This window comes from Seriola aureovittata, chromosome 8 (genome assembly GCF_021018895.1).
Source record: "Seriola aureovittata isolate HTS-2021-v1 ecotype China chromosome 8, ASM2101889v1, whole genome shotgun sequence".
Lineage (NCBI taxonomy): Eukaryota > Metazoa > Chordata > Actinopteri > Carangiformes > Carangidae > Seriola > Seriola aureovittata.
The window spans coordinates 6,252,877-6,275,881 of record NC_079371.1 but is presented as its reverse complement, the minus strand read 5'-3'; the positions used below and the strand labels follow the sequence as shown (position 1 = coordinate 6,275,881).

The 23,005-nt window shown below is 39.3% G+C and overlaps 1 protein-coding gene across 2 annotated transcripts; it reads right to left on the bottom strand.

The window, feature by feature from the left end:
- On the bottom strand, positions 1-19,322 carry LOC130173351 (solute carrier family 4 member 11-like). Of its 2 annotated transcripts, XM_056382547.1 has the most exons (20): positions 19,133-19,322; positions 13,756-13,806; positions 12,837-12,932; positions 12,324-12,367; positions 11,743-11,962; positions 11,537-11,618; positions 11,158-11,281; positions 10,455-10,664; positions 8,884-8,968; positions 8,603-8,728; positions 8,298-8,411; positions 7,232-7,364; positions 6,850-6,923; positions 5,911-6,190; positions 4,146-4,252; positions 3,622-3,787; positions 3,204-3,377; positions 2,358-2,553; positions 1,711-1,880; positions 1-829 (listed from the first exon to the last, which is right to left on the bottom strand). In XM_056382547.1, the coding sequence occupies exons 1-20, from the start codon at positions 19,167-19,169 to the stop codon at positions 763-765; spliced, it is 2,556 nt and encodes an 851-aa protein (XP_056238522.1). In that variant the 5' UTR covers positions 19,170-19,322; the 3' UTR covers positions 1-762. The 2 variants fall into 2 exon arrangements, with proteins under 2 accessions (XP_056238522.1, XP_056238523.1); XM_056382548.1 differs by lacking the exon at positions 10,455-10,664.
- Positions 19,323-23,005: the final 3,683 nt, after the last annotated feature.

Here is a 23,005-nt window from a genome sequence, read left to right as displayed (position 1 = left end):
TTTCCTTTAAAGGGCTTTATTCTTTTCACAAGTTTGATTGAATCCCAACAGTGCAATGCACAGAACCAGTTACATTTATAATGACAAACTTCATCATGTCATGTGTCTTCTCAAAATGAAAATACCAGTCTATCTCATCTGAGCAACTGTAACATGTATCATACAACATCTTGCTTTAGTGTCATTAATTAAAGGCTAACATCTGGCCCTCAGAAGCCCAAAGAACAGTGAGAAATTCCTTTTTTCACTCACTTACAGGATTAATGGATTTTCTACAGTGGTAAAATTATGTACACTGATTTGTGCCACATCCTTATTCACCTCATCGACATCACTTTAAACTCAGGTAGGACACCAGCCAAGAAGCTTTCTATTAAACAAGATGATGCTTAAATTAAATGACTTGAAAAAATGTCTCTGACATTAACTCATGCACCTGTCAGTTACCACAGATGTGTGTGTTTGTGTGTAAAAAAAGAGAAGCTAAACAGAGGAAACTCTGTTATGATTATATTGTTAAATGCAATAAAGATGTAGGAACTTTTACATATTAAAGTCAGCTACACTGACAGTAAGGTTGTGTTCAACAGTGAGAGAGGAAATGAGAGGTGTAAATGGTCATCCGGTCACCAGTAGAGTGCTTGCATTGAAATCTTGCAGTCCAAATGCATTTCATTCAGTTATTAACACAATTGTTGAGTTCTGAGTCTGTTTCCCTTCCGCTGGAGAAAATGAATCAGTTCATAGAGTTGCTCCGGTTTTCTACATGTGCTGTGCATCCATGATATCCAGATACTTGGCGTCGATTACTTTTGGAAGCAGGCTGGTCCTGAGATTACGCACAGAGATAACACATGATACAGTCACATGTATTATTTACATGGAAAAAACAAAATACCAGTTTAGACAGTGTTTAAACAACCACAAAACAACTACCACACATTAGCAACTCTCAGCTTTCAGATTATTTATTTAACAGCTCTAAAAATACTTAAAGCTGAATAAATCTAGTGGAGGAAAAAAATTAATAAAATTTATACTGAAATGAAGTATTAAGCGGCATGAGATGGAAATACTCCAAGTACTGTACAAGTACCTCATGATTGTACTTACTTGAGTAAATGTACTTAGTGCGTTTCACCTCTGACAATTAAATAATTACACCATGATCTACAATGTGAGTGTAATGCAAGACCCTAGGAAACCCTTTTTGTGCTATACTCCTTAAAGGGATAGTTCAGCAATTTAATATTTCACGTCTATAGGTTTGGGGACTTGAGATTTATTCAAAATGAATGGTTGATGCAGTAGAGTCGGAGACCCCGACTCTCTTCAGTTTAATGCAACCTGACAGAGTCTCTCTACAGACTCTTCCTGACCGATAAACAGCGACCCGTTTCAAACTGCACTCCCACGATTTGTATCACGGCTTTTCCATTTAAAAATTTCTCCCAACCTCAAGCTGAGGTAACACTGATGTTATCACTTAGGGTATTTTCTCAGACCCTTTTGAAAGCTTCCCCAAAGCCACATAATGCATTATCTAACTGGGTCTACACTGACAGTACCCCCTGTGAATAGATCAGTGGAGTGTCCCTTTCAAAACAGCTCAGCATGAATGTCAGATTAATGTCAGTTCTGTGCAGACATTGTAGTATGTGTTGTTTTCCCTGGTCTCACTCTGCCCCCTGTTGGTGTGGGTCAACTCACCTGACAGGGACAAGCAGGATCATGAGAAGGGGGAAGACCATCTTCATGTAGGGCAGAGGATACATCCCAAAGGCACACAGGATGATCAGTTGGATCATCTGCAGCCCTGTAAAGTAGTGGACCTTCCTCTGAGGCACACGGCGGATGTAGTGGGTGGGAGGATACGATGTCTAGACAGAGAAGTGGAAAAGTAATATGGTTAAAAAGATGCTTTAAGTGACATTTTCCTTTATAATAAGTTTTACTAAACTAAATGTGGAGTGTCCAAAGTGTATTAGAACTGTAAGAGAAAGAATTTGATGTAAAAATACACCTGTTGTTACTAATTTCGCTGTGTCTTAATAATTTTGCCATTTGTTCAAATTCAGATTTTTTTTGGAAGTGTGTTTCTGCCACCATCACAAAAATATTCTAATTTTTATCAGCTGCTCTTCATATTGTGACCAGATACTTTTCATTATTATCGTGTTACTAATATGACATATTTTCTACTCATTTCACTCGCTCCACAAACCCTGCCACCATGTGTAGTTTAATTGACAACTATTAAACAAGAGCAAGACAAAAGAGATACAAACAGACATACTGACTATTAGCAAACAGAGCAACCAATCACACCACAGTGTCTTCATTTCCTTCTTGCTCACCTGTTCCTTAAGCAGCAGGGCCATGCGGTCCACCATCTGGTTCCCATCAAGTGAAGTGGCTGCGATGTAGAGGAAGAGGCCATAGAGGACGGGCTTGGGGATCCACTGCAGAGGAATGGGCAGCATGAAGGCAGACAGGCCGATCAGGATGTTGGCCACCAGTGAGGTCAGACGTGTTTCCTTCACACTGACGATACTGTAGGACACACAGGCAGAGAAAAGTGCACTTATTATGTGATAAAAGAGCATGTATTTCATACCGTAGAGCAGAGGTTGCCAACCTTTTTTAGCTTTTGACCCCTTCAAATGGAGCAGTGGCTATTTTAAACCCTAATCACAGGTTATGGCCTTAGTGTGTCCACATGACTGTCAACCAAACAGTGATTTTTCCTTCTTAGATTGTTTTGTAAGTGAAATTCATTCTTTCTTATCCATGTAATTATCTTGTGACCCCATAGATGTATCTTGCTGATAAAGATTACTGTGTGTGATATGGTCAAAAGCTCCAGAATCTGTGAGTACGTGGGCCTTGAGTTGAGGTTGCTTTGTTAACTGCTGTTTCCAAGGTCAAGCATGAACTGTCAAACTCAACTATGTTGTTTTCAGTGGAGCTCATAGATTGAATTCAAATATTTTTTATAATTAGTTTTGAAATAGATGCAGCAAAAGCATCACAAACTACACTTTATTGATAAGGTCACTTCACTAAATAACTGTTTAGTTCTTTTGTTCAGTATCTTACAAAACCTCCAAAGAGAGGCTGAAAAAGGGTGCAGACACACCGGTGTCTAGCTGCTGTCTTTCAACACCCTACTTGCTTTTTGTCCTTGTTTTAACTTTACTCACGTCGTGTAGAGGTGTCCGTTCTCTACGTGCTGTTCCACTTTGGCCAGTTGACGGGCGTGCAGGGAGGAATGTGGGAAGGCTGCGTGCATCCATGGCAACCCCAGACAGGACATGAGGATGTTGATGAAGCCAGTCAGCATTAAGTCCCAGTGGAACGCTGTGCCTTTTAGCAACCTGGTACAGACGTTCACAGACACGAGCTTCAAGTGGTTTGTCAATGAAAGACAGCCGCAGTACTTCTATTCTTATTCATGAGCTATAACTGGATCCGTTTGCCAGTACAAATGGACGTGAAGATACAATAGAGCCACTGAGATATTTATAAAATAAACAACAATTGCTATAAAAAAATATATTACAGCACAATTCGTGTTAAATTTGTTGTCATTGATTTGCCAATATGAAATAGGGGTCTTACTTGTGTTCTGGTACGTGTGTGAGGGAGATGACGATGTTCTGGTCGATAAAGATGAGCAATGCGAGTAGAAAACCCAGCCCGACTGCGCTCAGTGTGTTCATTCCTGACAGCTTTTCAAAAGGAGGGAAGTTGAAGATTGGGCCATCGTGGACACTGAAAACAGGGACTGGAACGGGAGATTTATAGAAAACAGAAAACTAAATAGAAACATCTCAAATAGAGTTTGAATACATTTTTAAGTTACAAAAAATAAAGATGAACCTACGATGATAAAAGAAATGCCTGAATAGTAATCTCTCCTGCTAGTACACTTTGTATTTTTTTTAAACAGTATTTCAAATACCCACTGTCCTTGACCTGCATTGAATGAGAACACACACTGGGTTGATAGCTCAGTGGAAACAAATATTTCCCTTCAAAAGAGGATTTATGAACAGTGTAAGGTTTTCTGCACCAAGGTTGTGACTTTAAATCTCAAGGGTACTCTTCTATCAATTCTTTTATTTTGAAACCTCTGTACTCACGCTGTATGTCAAGGAAAAGGTAGGAGCCAATGAAGGAGAATATCACCACAGAGATAGGCAAAGCACAGTCAGACACCACCTCTCTGATCTTGTCATTCAGATACGGGCTATGGGAAAACAAAGAGACGCTTATTTCAGTTTTTTGCAACTGTGATGTAATAAATTTTACAAGTTTTACTACAGTATTTACAATAGGTATTCTCATTGTTTGAAATATTATCCATGTCAAGTACTGCAAGTTTGCCACTGAAGGGAAAGAACAATGACATCCCAGGAGTCAGACATGGGAATACAGATCGTCAGAGTCACATTTATCTACCTCATGTATTACATTATTATATCTGAATGGGGAAAATCATTGTACCTGATTTGTAACCTTCTGTCTGACTCCTAGGATGTGATTTCTTTTGTTTTGTTCTTATCTTTATATAAGTTATATGCATAAATATGCAGCTACTACAGGCAGAGGTAGAAAGTAACTAATTACAGTTACTCAAGCACTGTAGTCTAATTTTAACGTATTTCCATCTTACACTACTTTATAATTAAACTCAGTGGTGGTCGAAGTGTTCAGGTCCTTTACTGAAGTAAAAGTAGTAGTCCGACAGTATGTGTAAGTCCTGCACTCTGAATTTTACGACAGGAAAAGTGCATAAATATTATCAGCAAAATGTACTCCATGTATGAAACTACAGTGCGAGTACTCACTTCACAGATTTTCTCTGTCAGAGTTACTGTATATTATAAAACTATTGGACTATCGTTACTGGTGCATCAACATGTAAGCAGCATTTCAAGGTAACCGGCTGAGCTGGAGCTGATTTTAACTTTTCTATACTGTTGAGTGGTTGTGTTTGCTATTTAATAAAGCATTGTACGCTTGTTATTGTTGTTTTATTAAAATCTGAAACTCAATTAATTAGTAACTACAGCTGTCAAGTAAATGAAGTGGAACAAAAAGTAAAAAATTCTCTTCTTAGATTTAGATGAGTATAACTACTCAAATGAAGTACAAGCACATAAAGTACAATACTGGAGTAAGTAGTTATTTTCCACCAGTTCTCACACTGTATTTCAAAGGGGAATATTGTACTTTTTATTCTGCCACAGTCGTCTGAGAGTCGTCTGTAGTTCCTAGTTACATTTCAGATTAAGATTTTACATTCAAAACAAATTAATGGTTGAGAAAATATGATGCATTATTATATGATAAACTGCCCCAACAGTGTGTTCAGTATTTATAATTAGAGGGACTTTTACATTTGAGACTCTTTAATGTTCTAATAGATTCCTTTAAATTTAATTTTATTCACTGTTTCCCAAAAGATGTTCTTGAAAATGTTTGAAATTGTTCGAAATTCACAGAATGAGTTTCTTATGACCGGCTTACAGGCTGTAAGTACAGTTTATGGATAATGCTGCTTTCAAAGCCTGACTTTCTACTTGGGATAATGTGCTAATTTTACACTGTCGCACTGCTGCTTTCACTTAAGTAAAAGTAAAGAAAATTGTGATTGCTGTCTTGCAGAGAGTTAGATGAGAACATGGACACTGCTGTCATGTTTGTTTGGTGAATATGAAGCTATAGCCAGCAGCTCTTCAGCTTAGTGTAGCAGACAGAGTTCTTAGCCAGGGACACTGACCTCCTTAATATTAGTCATACTGATATTCGTGTCATCAATCTTCCCATTAACTTCTGTCACGAAAGGAAGCACATTTCCAAAAATGAGTAAGTATTCCTTTAAGGTATAGTAAGTGAACATACCTCCTCTTAATAAGGTAGAGGGCGTAACCCAGCCACAGAGTCCCCAACATGAGCAGCAGACAGAGGATGGGCCTTTCTCTTGTGCACAGCACCAAAGACTCAGGCAGGAAGACTGACGCGTGTCCTTCAGCATGTCCCGCCAGAGAACCAGTCTCATTATGATGCCCGAGCGTGTTTCCTGTCTGGTTCTTTGTCATCTCCAGAATCTCATTTATCTGCTGAAGCACCAACGTGCTGTTAGTGGTTGCTAGTATGGGCCCTTGGTAGAAGTGCTCAAAAACTGGCAAGAGGGAGTAAAGAGGGAGGAATAGGTGATTACACTGGGCAATGACTAGAAAGCTCAACATGAGTGTATTTAATCTCACTTGTAACATAATCTACAGTACTTGTTTAGTTTTAAGAATATAATATAAAAACAACACCTTTATGTCCATTTCACACTACACTGGGTTTCCTCATACATGTCATAGAACCTCATTAATATAATTCTCTTTTACGTTGCCATCCTCAGTGTATTTCCAGGCAATGTTCAGCCTTTTGAGTAGTGCACTGTATTCAAGCTTTGCTCAGTTTGTTGAGTTTGGCGGAAAACTACAGCAGCCTGAGGTTGAAAGAGAAAGGCAGAAAGCTCTAAAGAATCCACCATATGCTCATTCATTTATTTACTCTCTTCTGATAAGCCCTTGTGAAAAAGCTCTAAACAGACGCAATGTGAAAGACTCAACCATATTAAAATTACAACACAACACACAGGGGGGTCTAGTTTGATTTTATGCTTGTCTTTCCTCTGAAGACTCCATGATGGATATGTGTATTTGCTGGGCTACATTAACAGTAAAAGATGACAGACAGGATGTTTCCCCTGCAGTGTGGAGGCATAGCTTTGCTGCAGAAGCATTCAAAACCTGTTAAGTGTAATCCGACCTTGGCTTGACTCACTTTTAATGGTGCCTTTCACTGCATCCCCGACAAATGCTATGGAGATGAACAATGCAATGACTTCTTCTGTTGAGCTGGGAGATAATGGAAATAAAAGAAGCATGGCGTGATCACTCATGTTATATTCAAACAGTTTTTTTTTTATACAGGCACAGACATAACAGTGCTTTAAAGTCAAAATGATGGCTGAAATAGCAGTGGTGTACATTAAACAATATTAATGATTATGGCTGAAAACAGAACGTCTTAACACGTGTCTTATCAGTGGCCTCAGCGCGCGGCCACACGGTTCAGTGCTTGCTTACATATATTACAAGTATGGGGGTTTCTGTCTGTGATATGTCATAGTAACAAATGTCTGAGAGTGGTGTTGTGTATTCACCGTTTGAAGAGTTTCATCAGCAGGCTGACATTGAATAAACCTCCGAGGATGAGGAACAAACTGTTCCATAAACCGATGCAGGCGTAGAAAGCATCGAAGTCAAGGTCGTAGTCATCGCAGATGCCCCTGATGACTATAAAACATAAAGACACAAACACAATCTCATCACTAATAGCAGTGTCACAGTAGATTTACTTCTACACTACTACCACATTGTTTAATCAACCATTGTTCTGGATGCTATTGTAAATATCCACTTACAGGTAGAAGGAGAGAGCGCCTAAGCAGGTCTTCTTCGTCTGATGAAATCTCTTACTAATTACAGCTATAAGTTAAACTGAATCTGATGCAGCAAATGCAACACGGTTCGAAGGTTTAAAGCTGCATTAAACAATTTTTGCCCACCAGATAAAAACAAATTGTGCTTGCACACACAACCCTGACAAATTACTGGTTTATACAGCTATTATGAATAACACGTCAGCAGACAGATGCTTTAATACACATCCAGTAGACATAGAACAACATTCTCATTCATTTAAAGGCCGAGTTTTTTGAGACGTGATGAATTCAAATTCAGTATTCACTTCCCAGCCATCAGCCATTTGTTGCGCAGCACTGCATGTACAGGGGGTTTATAACAGCTGCCTGCCGCAGTTGGAAATGATGTTGATGAGCAGCACGACAGAACTGTACAGGAAATATGTTGTTAAACCAAACAAAAAAACAAGCCGAAAGTTGCTAAGACTCTGCAGAGCTGCAGATTTGGGTCATGATTCTCTGTTGATTCATCTTTGTCAGCGACATTTGATTAAATGTTAATGCGAATCTATTAAATGCTCAAGCACCATCAGAAAACCAAGGGAGGTGGATGGAGGCTACATTGAGTGACCTGTTGGGTGATCTCCCTTTAGTTTTTTGATGCTGACTAATGATGAGCCTCAAATTTGAATTGAATTGCATATAAAATTGATTCCTTTAGTGTTTTTTGGGGAAACTAATACATCTCAATGCATTAGAAATGTATTACCCATTAGCAAATAAAATAACCTTTTACAACACACACCACTTATGAAGATGGCCAGTGGTGCAGTGGTCAGTGGAATGACAAGCGGTGAGCCAGCAAACAAAGAATAGATAACTCCTCCAATGCTCTGGCCAACAATGGTCTTCTGAACATCTGTCAAAAAAGACAAAACAAACTAAAGTTAAAGGTGTTGTTGAAAGTTGTTTGACACAGCTCTGCATCACATTGTACTGCTTTGTTTTCTTTCTCCAGCCTTGCTCACATACTTGTTAAATGAAATAGTTGTATAATACAGTTGTAGGATGGATGTTGCAGTTTAAGACAATAAAGACCGATGTCCGTACCTATCTCTCCTCTTGTGCTTTCATCGTTCAATGAGCCAAAGGCAATAGCAGGCAGTAGAATGGCAATGTAGAGGAAAATAGCAGTGGTGGTGTACTTCAGCAGACAGCGGTCCTTGCCAGTTATACCTTGATGGATTATTTAAAGGGTTATTAAAGATTTAACAACCAACATAAAGTGTATGGCTTTAAATAAGACATTTTACGATTTTGTAGCAGTAACAAATCAGCCAAACAGACATATGCCCACTTTAGGCAGCAGGATTACAAGATATTGTTAATACCATCTGTGAAGTCTGACGGGTAGAGGGGGAGTCTGCGACGGAGGTCATCATAAACACCTTTACCGGCTTTGAAGAAATCTTTGCACTGTGAGGAAAATGACAGAATTTAGTCAGGGCCACTGAGAAGCGTCAGACAGTGTGAAGGACTGTACTTAGTTCAGGGAGCAATACTTAGTCACATAGTAAAAACTCAAGTGGTGTGACCAGTTGGAGAGCTCTCTAATGGAAGCATAGAATCAAAGAATTTTCATCTTTTGTCAGTGCGCTTAAATTCGCATAAATTTGTGTCATGATGAGCGCAGGAGCATCACATCCAGTAACTGGTGGAACAGCATTGATAGAGGCCTCCTCCCACCACCATAGAGCAAGTGTTACAACAAAGTAGACAACTTTGCTTTGTCCTTACGGTACAAGATTTAATCAGGGTAATAAGATTGCGTCAGACGGTTGTCATGTGCTTTGAAAGTGCACGGCACCTAACTAAGAATTAGAGTGCATCAGCCGAACCTTCAAATCCAAACTGGTCCATTACAAAAAGCTCCACTTAACATTCTTGTCCTGATTTTCATACAGTACATCATTCCAAATTTGTGGTAATGAAAACATCAAAGTTAAGACTGGCTGAGCTGACACTAAGTCGAGGGAGCTTCAACTTTTTTGCTGGAGTAGAGAGTCTGCTGGAATCAGTATTAAGACCCCTGCTGTGCTGACGCAGCGGTCCCATTGATGTGACTGTGGGACCTTTTTCCTCCCATAGTGCTGAAGGTGGTTTGAGCACAACCTTATGCTGAAAAATTCATCTGACTTTAACTTTTAAAATTCATTTAAAAATGCATTCATTATCATACATTTGAATGAGTTTAATAAATAATTTTTAAAACCGGCATATATTTCCTGTTTTTGCGTCATACAATTTTGGACTCGCAGATTAGGTTAAGAGCTTGTCGTGGCGGCAGCGAACCTACACTTACATGTTGTTTTCAAACATCAGGTGTAGCCACAACCTTTTACAACCTAAATACATGATGCTTTTTGTGTCGGGCCGTATTTGGCTGTTCCCTCTTCTCCAGCCCACTGCAGAACACACACACACATTTCCTCTTAATTTAAACACTGCACATAATGAAGCACTTTTATCATTACATGGAGCTGCACACATTCTGCTGCCAGCACCATGGCCGACTTGGCAGCTTTTTCTAGTCTGTTGCCCAGCTGCTTCTCATTCCACCGGCCTGACTGATAGAGTGTGGAAACAGGATAATCAGATAATCAGACTCAACTACTTTACTGCACCGCATCTTTATGTGCCTGGATGGAGTGGGAAAACACCAGGGTGGTCTCCACATGTGCTTAACAGTCAGTAGAGTATAAATGTTGGTTTTTCCAAGTGAGTACGTTTTGTTAGGTAGAGTTGTATTTCCGTATTGTATATTAGCTTTTCTAGGTAAATGCTTTTTGGCATCACCATTGTTCTTATATGACTTACTGCACATGTTATATTAACTTGAATGAATTTAGCACTGAGCCAATATGTCTATTTTACATCAGCAACTTTCCCTCTTCTTTCACACCTTAAGAGATTTGCCTCTACGTGGATCTGAATCCTCCACTTCCTCTACGACCGGCTTCTCGCTGACTATAGAGAGCTGCTGTCGCTGGTAGACCAGCTCCTGTTTGAACTCCTCCTGGGTCTTGGCCTCCAGAAGCTTCTGTCTGAAGGAAATGTCAGAGAACATCGTGGCAAATGTTCTACCCAGTTCGACGGCAGTCTTGGTGCTTTTCTGAAAAGGTATGATGAGAAAATTAAAGAGATATGTTTTTTTAACTTACATTCTAAGTATCAGTCTCAGTCAATTTCTGGAATAGCTCAGACGCGCTGGCTGGGAGATTCAATACAGCTTTTAAGTTTCATGATCTCACAGATTTGTAAACATTTGGTGGCAGATGTGCTCAGTGTTACAGAAAGCATGTGGGTAAAGGTGACGGAGCCAGATCCAAACCTCAAACCAAAGTCATGCAGTCTCCCAGAATGCACTTGAGTACAGCTAATTGTTTTAATTATTAATTAATCTGCTGAACTTTCATTAGCTCCGTTCTAACTTGTCCAACAATAGTGTAAGATGCTCATAACAAGCAGCTACATGCCATCAAATTAACGTTTTTTACTAAGGAACACAGAATCCAAAGATATTCAGTTTATTATCACTATTTTCTGTAGTTCAACTAATTATTTTCAGCTACCAACAGAAGAAAAAATGTTTTGAATAGAATTACTGTTCTGGGAGGGGCCAGGATAAGGATGACGTAGCGAGCCTCGCAGCAGTTGACTCCCCAGTTCTGCGTCCTCTCCAGGCGGGCGACACAGACGTGACGTCTCTGCAGGCTCCTCAAATTGGAGCTGAGTTGATAGAAAAAATATTTATTTTGAATTGATGATGCATAAATGATTGATTGTGCGGCATTCTGTATTGGCAGGTATAAGTCAAAGACTCCCCTACACATTACTTTTCCATGAATAGAGTTTTTGTGTTTTTTGCCCTTGTTCTGGCAACTGAACTCAGGAGGGAAATCACCACAAACTACTGATGTGGAATCTTAAAGAACTGGTTAAAATAGCTCTATTTCACAGCAATATTATTGGAGGTAAACTCACAGAATACAAAGCCAAGACTGCTGGTATCGAATGCCAGTGGAGGTAGCAGTCACACCCTGAATGGTCTCTGACAGAAGGTGAACTGTGAAGCATAAAAATGCAGTGATCAGCCAGAAAAGCTTTACTTTTGATATGTCAAGCAGCCTTTCAAACACACACTTCATGTAAAGGTGTTTTCAAATGTACTTCTAAAATGTTTTGCTCACCATTGAACTCCTTTCCTCCAGCGTCTGTGAACAATGAGTTCATGACCTCATCCACGTCACAGCTCCCGAGGCCGTCCTCCACCACATGGGTTAACATTCGCCTCAGGACCTCGTCCAGAGTGGCAGCTTTCTCGTCCAAAAGGATGCTTGCCTGGGCCAGGAAGCTGTCCAGGTCTCTGTGGGCTCGCACTTCCTCCTGGAAGTTCATCGGCTTCACATACTGGTGAGAGCCAAGAACAAGGGGAATTTGATTGATGGTGTAATTATGTCCTGGTGCAAATAGGTGAAATGTTAAAAGCTCGCTTTCTGATTTTGTCCGGTGCCCAGCAGTCGCTCTAAACCCCCACATTCCTCCCAGCGCAAAACTGATGCTTTAAAATGTAGCACAGTTCTCATTTAGTAACAGTGGTGCTGGGAGCCATAACAAAACCAAACCAACATACAGTTGATGGAGCGGTTCAAAAAAACAGCAAAGTCTTTTGTGGGCCAGATATTCAGTGGTAAAAAATGTACAAGAAGCTGTAAAATGCAGCTGTTCTGCATGAATGATTATGGCATAACACATAAATGAAAAGTCTTACTTTTCTTGTTGTATTTAAAAGCCCAAATCCTGCGCCCTCGGGATCTGCAAATAATAAAAGAGAGAAACACAAGGAAATAAAACAACTAAATATTTACTTGCACACACTGTTTGATTCTTCAACACCATATCTCTGCCCTGATCCCTACTGTATCATTTCTTTGTATTTTTGAAGTTATCAATGGCACTAACTAAAGTATAGTAGTAGTTCTCTTGCGAATAACAGTTAATAGGGAGCACTAGCTGCCAGTTCATGTCCATGAAGTTCATGTCTCAGTTACCCTGGCTCAGTGAATCGGAGCTGGCACTCACGATTTCCTAATTGCAGAGGCTGCAAATTATTCTCAGACGATGAAAGTCACTAGAGTACGAAACAACCTAATAGCCAATCACTGTGATGTTGTTAATCTGAATAGTTGAATGATGGAGTTTTATATTTATTCTTAGAACAAATTGCACACATGTTTAAGCATAATATGTAGCAACACACACACACACACACACACACACACACCAGAAAGACCGATCTGGATCTGGTTTTCATAGATGTGGCCCTTGTGAGTGACAGGCAATTCTTGCCCACAATCCTCCTGTTCCCCATCCTGCAGCTCTGTGGATAAAGCATAAATGTTTATCTGTTACATACAGCGCTGTAGATTCAACTGAGTACTTTCTATGTCAGGATAACTGCTTTGTGCTTTGTTCAAATTCACTTTACAACAAAGTGAACCACATAAAATAAACAGCAATAATAAAGGCCATTTTGCAGCCTCAGTCGTTGCCTGACTGCGATAAGCCACACTGAGATAAAAATGTTCTTTGTGTCAAGGTTATGATGCTATGCTAGCCACATTAACAGTGTCTCCAGTAAGGGACAATTTATTTTGCCCTCCCACCACTCTGCCATCTGTTGACAAGCACACAGCAAGAGGGAGGGAGAGAAGCACAATAAAAAAAAAACCTTAAACCAGACATGCAGCAATATAACAATAGCAGCCCCTCGTAAATTCCTTCATTGTATAGAAGATAAATATGACTGTGAGTTTTATGAACTGAGAGGAACCAGCCGCAGAATTAGAGAATTAACCTTAACCCTTCATGAGCAAAGCTTGGAGCTATGAATATTCCCTCTTCCCATCATTGACTCAGAGATCATCTGCTTCGTTATTTACCCATTAATTAACCTCTCAACACTCAGCGATGGGACTTGCTGTGCTCACCAGCATGTGAAATGGGTCATCAGTGAGCAGCAAGAAACGTTGCCATTAGCATAAATAACTGCTGCAATAAATTAACGTGTGTTATCTCCAGGTCCCTAAAGGGGGAAAAAAATTATTTATGTTTGCAATGCCGATCATATGAAGTACATAAAGGAGCAGGATCCATGCTGAGAAATGCAAGTAAGTTAGATATGTGTTACTGCAGCTACGCACCCATCTCTTGGAAAACGTATCCATTCTTGGACCTCCCTGTGGATGGAGCTTCTGTGGGGGAGAAAAGACAAAAATGATATTTATTGACTTGCTAAAGTACCAGCCACATTATGGAAAGGGTAGAGTCTTATAAAATGCAATCAGTTACTCTTGCAGAATAAAGAAAAGTCAGAATTTTGTCAATTAATAGTTTTGGCTTTTAAACAGTAAATGGACTTTTCACCACTTGGAGGCAGCACAACAAGCTGTAAAATCAATGCTGATATATTATCACCTTATAAATCTGACGTGGCGAACATGTTGGCAAACATTGGTTTATTTACACATGGAGCAGATTCTGAGCAACATTAGCATTCGTCTGGAGTCGTTGCTAAATGGTAATGAGTATTCAGAGATTTATTAATGAAAACAGCTTCCTGCTGCATCTGGAAGCAACACAGATGAGGGCAGTGAGATAAACCCAAACAGTCAATTTGCAGGGGCCGTTTAACCAAAACAATGTGCTAAAAGATGCTAAAAAAGAGCTAATTTGTGGGTTTGTCACTACGAGCGGCCTCTGTCACATTAATATAAAATTATTGATTATTGCAGCTTTAATTTTGAGATTTAATCCACAACCCAAATCCATGTTCTGTCCTTATCATCCTCTGTACAATGTGACAGCAGAGGTGATGTGAGATCGGGGGGGGGTTTATCAACCTGGGAGGAGTGTTGTGTGCTTCACTGTTAAAATCATACATATGGTGAGTATTTATGTGGCTGATTCCGGGATTTTTTGACTCCGTATTCATTTGACTTTTAGGTCCCACCACTTTTTTTTCTGGCACTGTGAAGAAGCCTTTCACAGTGAAACCACACAATTTAAAATATATATATATATATATATTATGTCCATAGTTGAGAGTCAACAGTAGAGAGATGGGAAAAGAAATACAAGTCAAGTCAAGACAAGCATATTGCTTTAAACCCTTAGCCCACCAAGCCACACTAACACCATGACATTTTAAATATTAGCACATGAATGAAAGCACTCAAATCCCTCCATTGCAGTACTGCTGTTTAATATGTTTTCATGGAGATGTTTGACTCAGTTAAATTGACCAGCACATGGTGATAAAACTGTGTGAAACTGGACTCCATGTGGACTGACACAGTTTGACCCTGTTGATTCTTCTACTTTACAACTTTGCGTGACAAAAACAGTCTGCTTTCACCAGCAGGTTTCTAGCCTGCAGGAAAATATCTACTCCTGTCACACATGGAGATTTGTAATCAGAAATTAAATTTTAAAACTAAAAAGCTGTTTGTTTGTTTGTTGACTCTCATCAGACCTTAAGGACCTTTAAACCTTTAAAGTGACGTGACACTTTATATGGTGTAAATTAAAGACAGTAGATGCCATATGGTGATACTGAAAAAGACAATAAAATGTAACAACCCATTCACTCTCAGTTACAACAAAAATCTGACACCAGCTGTGTCTGATGTTTGTATAGGCGGTCATGTGTCTGTGAGACACTGCTGCAGCTATACGGATGAGCTTTTCCTTGCCTGAGGCAGAGTTTGGCTCCAGGGGCTCCCGGGCAAGGCTATATCTCAAAGCAGATTAAACGAAACATTCCCAGGCCTCCCCCTCTTCACAGGATTCGGTACAGACAACAGGGTGCCTCACAGCTTGTGCAATGAGCTGTTTGTACCGGAGCCGGGTGTGGGGAGCATGATTTAGTCTGCTTTATGGTCTTGTCTCATAAAGACAAATGTCAAGTTTATTGTAAATCCTCTTGACTGTATCTTATCAGCACCGGGATCGACGTTAGAGGCTGACTCTCATCAGGTCCAGCAGTAAAACCCCCGTGAAGGCATAAATGACATTTGTGCTTCAAAAATTGACAGGAGAGTTAGTGTGGGAACATTCACCTGTTCTTCTCTACCCATCACAGTTCAGTCTGTACTGACTGCTACAGTAAAATCTGTCAGACATGATATTTTACAGTCTTTCTGCAGGTCAGTGGGTTACCGTGGCTCATGCCTGTGGGTTTCCCCTGGCCGGCGGGCTAACTTCCTCATGCTTACGGTGCAGTCTGATGGTGTTGACAGTGACAGGAGTATAAGTCAAGCCTTGCATTTTCCCACAAGGTGCAACTTTGACACTGAAGCTAATCCTAAAAATAGTCTGTTTTCCAACCCCTTGGCCCTGTTTGTTCTCTACTGCAGAACAGCTTTTGGTGAATGTTGTGATGCAATTCCAGATTTTATATGGTTTGTATACATTCATTTATCCAATCAAATGTGATTTGAGGTGACAGCTCTTCATATAAAGCATCTCTTCACCACTAGCTCTTGGGTTATAGTAGCTCGCAAAGCAATGCAATGGGTTAGATGTGTGTATTTGGATCTCAGTCAGCAAAAACGTAACTGTTTACGTTCCCAAAAAAGCACGGTCACACTATAATTTATTCATTTCTCCCTTATCCTCCTCTTGAGCTGACTTAAAGCCTAAGGGGTGTTTTATTAATCCCTGCCATCCTGCTATCTGTTGGCAGAGGATGTCCTTGAGCAATAGGAAACAGAAGAATCCTTGTTGGGTCTTTGGAAACAACTGCTCCGAGCTACAAAGCTGAAAACTCTGTTGAACTGTTGAACTGTGCGAGGTCAAACTGGCAGACAGGAGACAGGACATGGTGTCCATAAAAGTAAGGTGTCATTGAAGCTTTTCTTTTGAATATTAGGATCTGCTTTTCAATTTTGTGCTTTGTAATAAAACTGTTTTGTGCTACAAAATATTTTAAACTTTTATATCTACTGCTAAAGCTCTGTCAATCTTATCAAGACCCAGTTTGACCATGGTGGTTGCACACAGCTGTATCATCAAAAGTGTATACACTGTAGGTCACAATGTACACATTCATTTATTGAAATAAAGCAAATAACAGGAAGGAGGAACCACAGCTCATTCCACTCCAACACCTCAAAGACGGCCTGATGTTTGTTTAAACACCATGGTGGATATGATCACTGGACCAACAGTAACCGCAGTCACACAAGTCATTCTTTACTAGCCAAAGTACATGTCTTTGCTTTTTTCATTTAGACATTAAATATGTTTGTGTGACATATGGTACTAATCCTCTGAGAGGCTGATGTGTTTCAAAAAGAAAGCAAAGCAAAATCTATAGCACAGCAGTGGAGATTAAATGTGTTTGATGTTAAAATCAGAACAAAACAATAACATGTATATGTAGCATATACATACATAAACATGCACGCATACAAGCAACCAGCCCAGTCTGAAAACAGGAAGGAAACACTGTTAATGTTGGAGCACATCTAATGTAATTTGCCAAGGCATTCAAACAGCCCAACAATTAAAAGGCCGGAGTCAGACGACGTGCTGAATGACTAAGTTAGAGAGGTGTTGTGAGTATAATCAGCTCTGAAACTAACTGGTAGCCAATGCAGAGAGGTAAGGTATGATGTGGTCAAAATCTGTTTTTACCTGTTAGGATTCTGGCAACAGCATTTTTGATTAGCTGTATCTGCCCACTGTCTTTAGGTAGACCAGTGATGACAAGAAATAAATGCATGTGCAAGTTTTTTTGCATCTGCCTGAGTCAAGAAGTCTTTTTTTTCTCTAGATAGTCTTTAAATGACAAAAGCAGTTGAGGTTGGCAAGTGTTTATGTCGTTTAACCAGTGATTTGACAGGGTTTAAGTGTCCTGGGGACAGGTGTAACTGTGTGTCACCGGCATAGTGATGATAGCATTATGTGGCCAAAAGGTAACGCACACAGACTTAAGAGCAGTGGACCAAGTATTGACCCCTGAGGGACATTTTTAGAGACAAAGTTCCCAAGAGACACCAAAACTTTTTGTCCCTTTAAATAGGGTGCAACACACTCAAGTACTGAAAGTCATATCCACTTCTCAAGCCTCTCAATTAAAATGTTACACTGCACTCAAATTTAATAATACCAACATAGAAACTTTACTATTGTCACTGTTAGCTCATAAATCATGAATTACCTCAAGAAGTTTCAGTACTGTGGCTGTCTCTGAAACCTGACTGAAATGTGTCAGATTGCAAAAAGCTCTCTGTAGTTACAACATCAGTGCACAGGCAACTTTAATTTTAATTTTAAAATATGCAGTGTGGATATAGAGCTGGTGAATCTGCAGAGGTTCTTTACCACCTTTCTGAGATTTTCCAAAGTGATAGCAGAGCAGGTGGACTGACCAGCAGTACATTGAGAAGGGGCAATGAGGGGCAATTCTTGTGCAGCGTCTATGACGACCGAATTGTAACTGAAATCACATTATCATCAGCTTCAACCAGAGAATGCCTTAAACAAGAGTGGAAAGATTAGGATATTAGACATTTTTCTGCCAGATAATCTTCTTAATCCTTGACCTGAGAAAATTCAAGCAGGACTGTTTAACCCTATGAAGGCACTGATTAAAAACTACATTTGTACTTTGCGTTGTGGGGCTGCAATGATCAATTATTGTCGTTATTATAATATCCCAATTATCTTCAAAACTGATTGATTAATAGTTTGGTCTAGAAGATGAAAAATGCAGAATGATTTCCTAAAGCTGAAGGTCATGTCCAACCAGCTGTCCAAAATAGAAACATTCAATTAACTCTCACATACAGTGAGACAACGAAAGACTCATCCAATCACCAATTCATTTTCTATGGACTAATTGTCAGTTAGTTCCAGTGTGTTGGACGGACACTGTGATTGCTGTGTTTTATAGGTGCAGTGATGAAGTTGATGAGTTTTATAGAGCAAACTTGGATAATAACATGACACTATTTCAGCATGAAGTTATAAACCTTCCCATTTAATACAACAACAGAAAGTTTAACTGTAGAACTACTTTTGAATCAGCGTAATATACTTTCCTGGAACGATTCCACTTACTGTGGTGTGTGTGACTATAAGAGCGTTCAAACAGATGCTGAAAATTATTTGCAGATCTGTTGTAAAAACCTTCCATGACAGACATGTGTACCATTTATTACCATATTGTAAATATTGACCCACTTACTGGCTCTCCTGGCAATAAAAGCATCTCATTCTCAGCTCATATTCTGTGGTTTTAATATCAGTAAGACATTAAACATTGAGATAGCCCCCAAAGAGGCAGGCAAATAAACTAAAATATTAGTGTTATGAAGTCATTGTACTTCTCAAGATGAATGCTGGCAATACAAATGCTATCAACATCTTTTAACTATCTTATAAATGCTATCAGCACGCACACACACTCACTCACACATACTGTATAGAGGGTCCCTCCACATGTTTGACACAGTTGGCTCAGGTTGCAACATGAAAGACCTTCTCACCCCACTCCACCCCTGTAAAACTTACCAGATGGCACAAAATGGAGGACCTTTTTGGCTTCCATGTTCTCCACGGTTTTTTTGTTTTTTTGTAGATGAGACGCTTTCCAAAGTTCAACCCATCATCATTCTCTCTGTTCCCTAACACCAAGCATTCACTGGTGATCCCTTTTCAATATCTTTCATACACACACATGGCAGAGGTAGAATTACCTCCCTGCACCTCCTCCAGCAAGCACATGGGTTTGGGGGAGGAAGAGGGAGGGCAGGAAGACAAGGCATGGAGGGTGAGGGGGATATTTGTTTCTGCTGGGTCCTTGTGCCTATGAACTGGAGTGTAATGTAGGTATCGAAAATTAATTAAATAAGTAAATCAGATGTGGGGATTTGGTTTTAAACCTTTTGGCACACCTTCTCTCTTAATTCTTTTATTACACTAACATAAGTTGGAAAGTTTTGTTGGAAAGTTTTTTTAAAACTTTGGTTAACGTTATTTCACTGCTTTATTTTAAGGTTGAGCAAAACTCCTTCTACACTTGCAGTTAGAAAAACCTCATCGGTTTAACCCAATGAAGGTCTGTATACTGAAACGTTGTTACCTCAAGTACACAACACAGTGTCCTCCTCAGTGTCTTCTCCAACACACTTTGATTCACGGGTGTGCAAAGGTTGTGCCTCTTACTGCTTTATTTTACACAACAAATATCCTGATGAAAATCGATTCAAAATCTGTTTAAATGAAAACCATTTCAAAACAGAAAAACAGCCAGTTATCTGTACTAACCCCACTGAGATTAAGGTTTTGACTTTCAGTGAGGTTTTTTTGCTTTTAATTTTTTTGACAGTATAAATTGAAATAGTAAGTTTCTATTTTTGGAAAATCTGTGCACTCTGTGTTGCTTTCAGCTCGTTGTCAGTGCTACATGGATACAAAATTTGTAAATGTTTCTATTGTACACACAGTGATATTAATATCACAATTAAGGACAATGTATCTTTACAAATGTGCACTATGTTGTAGCATTCAAACAGCTTCATTGCTGGTAACCATCAACCAATAACCTATCTTTTTTGCAAGAAATTACATTTACATCCACAGTTTCTCACCTAAATGTATTATTTGTGCTTTAGGACTAATAAACATGATGCTTTTTTGAACAATTTGACTTGCATATTACTGAAATCAGATGTAAAACTAAAAAACATTGCTCCATAGCACTACTAGTGGTCAAAAACTCAACAAGAGAAATATCACTTCAATGATTTTCAAGGTCGAGTCTGAGGAGGGCAGATATGACTCCTTTCCCCTTGTCTACGCACATAGATATTTAGTTTAGTAATTCATTCATTCCCTTTGATATCATGTAGACACAGATCTGTGAAATCCTCATAACTGCTACAAACCCTAAAGCCAGATAAGTGCAACACTCTGCCCTGTCAGACTTTGTCAAGGATAGACTACAAGGAAGTAGCCTGATGCAAGCCAGGTGCAATGACACAAAAACAGCCCCGGTGAGCGCAGTGAAAAAAAATGAAGCCTGGTTCAAGGACCAAACTGAAGACACACTGCCCCCAGCAGTTAGACTGTTAACTCACTGTGAGGCCTGCTACTCAGGAAAACTGAAGCAGCTATAAATTTACTCCACTGGTGATGGTGGTTCTCACTGATGAAGGGGAATATTAATGGAAATGTGCATCTTTGGCGGGTGTCATTCATGAACTAATGGTGCTTAGTTTTCAGTCTGGTGACACAAAAATGGAGAACTTAACATGAATGATGCATTTCTTGACACAACTCAATAAGATCAAGTATTTTACTAAACAGGAGACAAAATAGAAAGTAATGTGAATAGTGATTTAATAATTGCCTATTGATTATGTACTGTTCAAAACAATTCATAAAGTAATTGATCAGTAAGCAGATTTACAGATATCTAAGAAAAAATCACAATGTATTATAGTCCTTGATTCAGAGTTACACAGAAACTACATGGCTATTCTTTAACTCTCTGTTACTTCCTGTTTTGTTCGTCTTTCATTCATACATGTCTGCTCTAGATATTGTGGACCTTATAGTCAGGTATTTCCACAACAGTAAAAAAAAAAAATAATAATAATAATAAATGTATTGATATGGCATTTTTTTTCAAATGAGAAGCAAACTGTGTTTCCCCAGAAGAAAGAGAAATAAATATAACAACCAGACAATGTGTAGCCACCATAACAACAATGAAATATTTAAACAAAGATAAAACAAGAAATGATATTTATTTATTTGTCCGATTTCTCACTCTCACAAACATACGTAGGCAGGCAAACAGCAGATGTCCTGAAAATTCCTGCAAGAGTTTATTTGTCTGAATAAAAATGTTTGAGGCAATGTGACCCGACTATCACTTGTTTACGCTGACTGTGATTTTTTTGATTGAGTCTGACTCCAGAGGAATGCCCAGTTTAGCCTGAAGGAACAAACTCCACTTGTTTGTTTTGGCAGGCACACATGTAGGAAGAATTGTAATGCTGTGCTTTTATCTGAGAGTCGGGAAGACAAACTTCATTGCCATGGTGGAATATTAATATGAAGAAAGAAATGACCTGTGCAAGAGTAAGTGGCTTTCTGCAGGGGAATCGTTTGCATCCAAAACAAATAGTTCTTGTATAAGCGGGTGACATTCTCCCTGTGGATTCCTGCCATTCAATTTCTAACTGCATGATGCAATTACTCACATAATACCTGCTTGTTATTTTTCCTAGAAGTTACAAGCCAACTTTGCAAGCTCTTTTTAATTGACGTCAAAGGCAGATACAGTGAACCTTAGGTACATTTTTATTTCATGCAGGGCAGCATTAGTTTTGATGGGCGGGTGGATGCAAACAAAATAAAGAAAGTCTCCACATAGGAAACTTTCATGTTGATGTTCGGGGTGCAGGAACTGGGACACTGGGTGAGCTGGCAACTTTCAAGACAATCACTACTTGGCCCACGGCAAAAAAGCAAACAAAAAAGAAGTGCAGGCGTTACTGTTCCCTCGTCTACCATGAGATGGCAGCGCAGTCTGTTCAAAAGCAGCATGGCAGCCCCCATGAGTCTGACTCTGCTGAGGATTTAATAATAAGAAGCTGTATTTTTCATGCTGTGTACTCTTACTCACTCAGGTCACAGACTTGACACTTGACAGTGAAGCTAAACATAGTTGAAATATTTTTCTTTCTACAGTTCGCCTAGTTTGTCAAAACAAGTTGTACTTTTCTGTTTTGATGTTTCTGTTTCCACTCATGGGAAATGTGTCAGTCTCTTCTGAGACAGGGTCGCCTGATCTGACCTTCAGGACACTGAGGTCATGTCCTCAGAGTTTTGGAACTGTTTTGCAGCCTGTTACTAATTTTCTGCCAGATCTATCAGGATGTTAATCACTGCCTGCTACAACTTTTATGTTGAAATTCAAGCCTCTGCTCTAGTATGTCATTTGTGCTGAACACGGCCTTATGTTGCCATGTGTTTTTTGTATGCTTGTTTTTATGGGGATGACTTTAAATGGTTACATGTGCCATATTTGATTATTAAAATAAGGATAAAATTAAATTAACAGTGTATATAGTTTTAATAAAGTAGCTCATAGCTAAATAGCTCATAAGACCTATTGTGGGTCCTACAGACCTAATTTACAACAAACTAGAGCAGACCTTTTATATTTTGAGTAATTTTTTGCTTCGGTTTTTTTTAACCAAATAGATATTGCAACAGTCACATGACAAAAAAAACCCTCAAACTCACACTTCACCTCTGGGGAGATTATATTTCAAGTAGGTATCTCCAGCTGGACACAAGAAGAAATGGGCACACAGTGTTAAGTGATCAGATCTGAGCTCATCATTCTCTCAAATTACTGATTGTTTCACT

What these genes read in the sequence shown, in the direction of transcription:
- LOC130173351 (XM_056382547.1), bottom strand. Translation starts at nt 19,169, where the DNA reads ATGGAAGCCAAAAAGGTCCTCCATTTTGTGCCATCTG. An exon ending in GTAGAGGCAAATCTCTTAAG is followed by an intron (nt 8,969 to 10,454) that starts GTGTGAAAGAAG and finishes TTTTCCTCACAG; the next exon opens with TGCAAAGATTTCTTCAAAGC. An exon ending in ATCCTGCTTGTCCCTGTCAG is followed by an intron (nt 830 to 1,710) that starts GTGAGTTGACCC and finishes GCGTAATCTCAG; the next exon opens with GACCAGCCTGCTTCCAAAAG.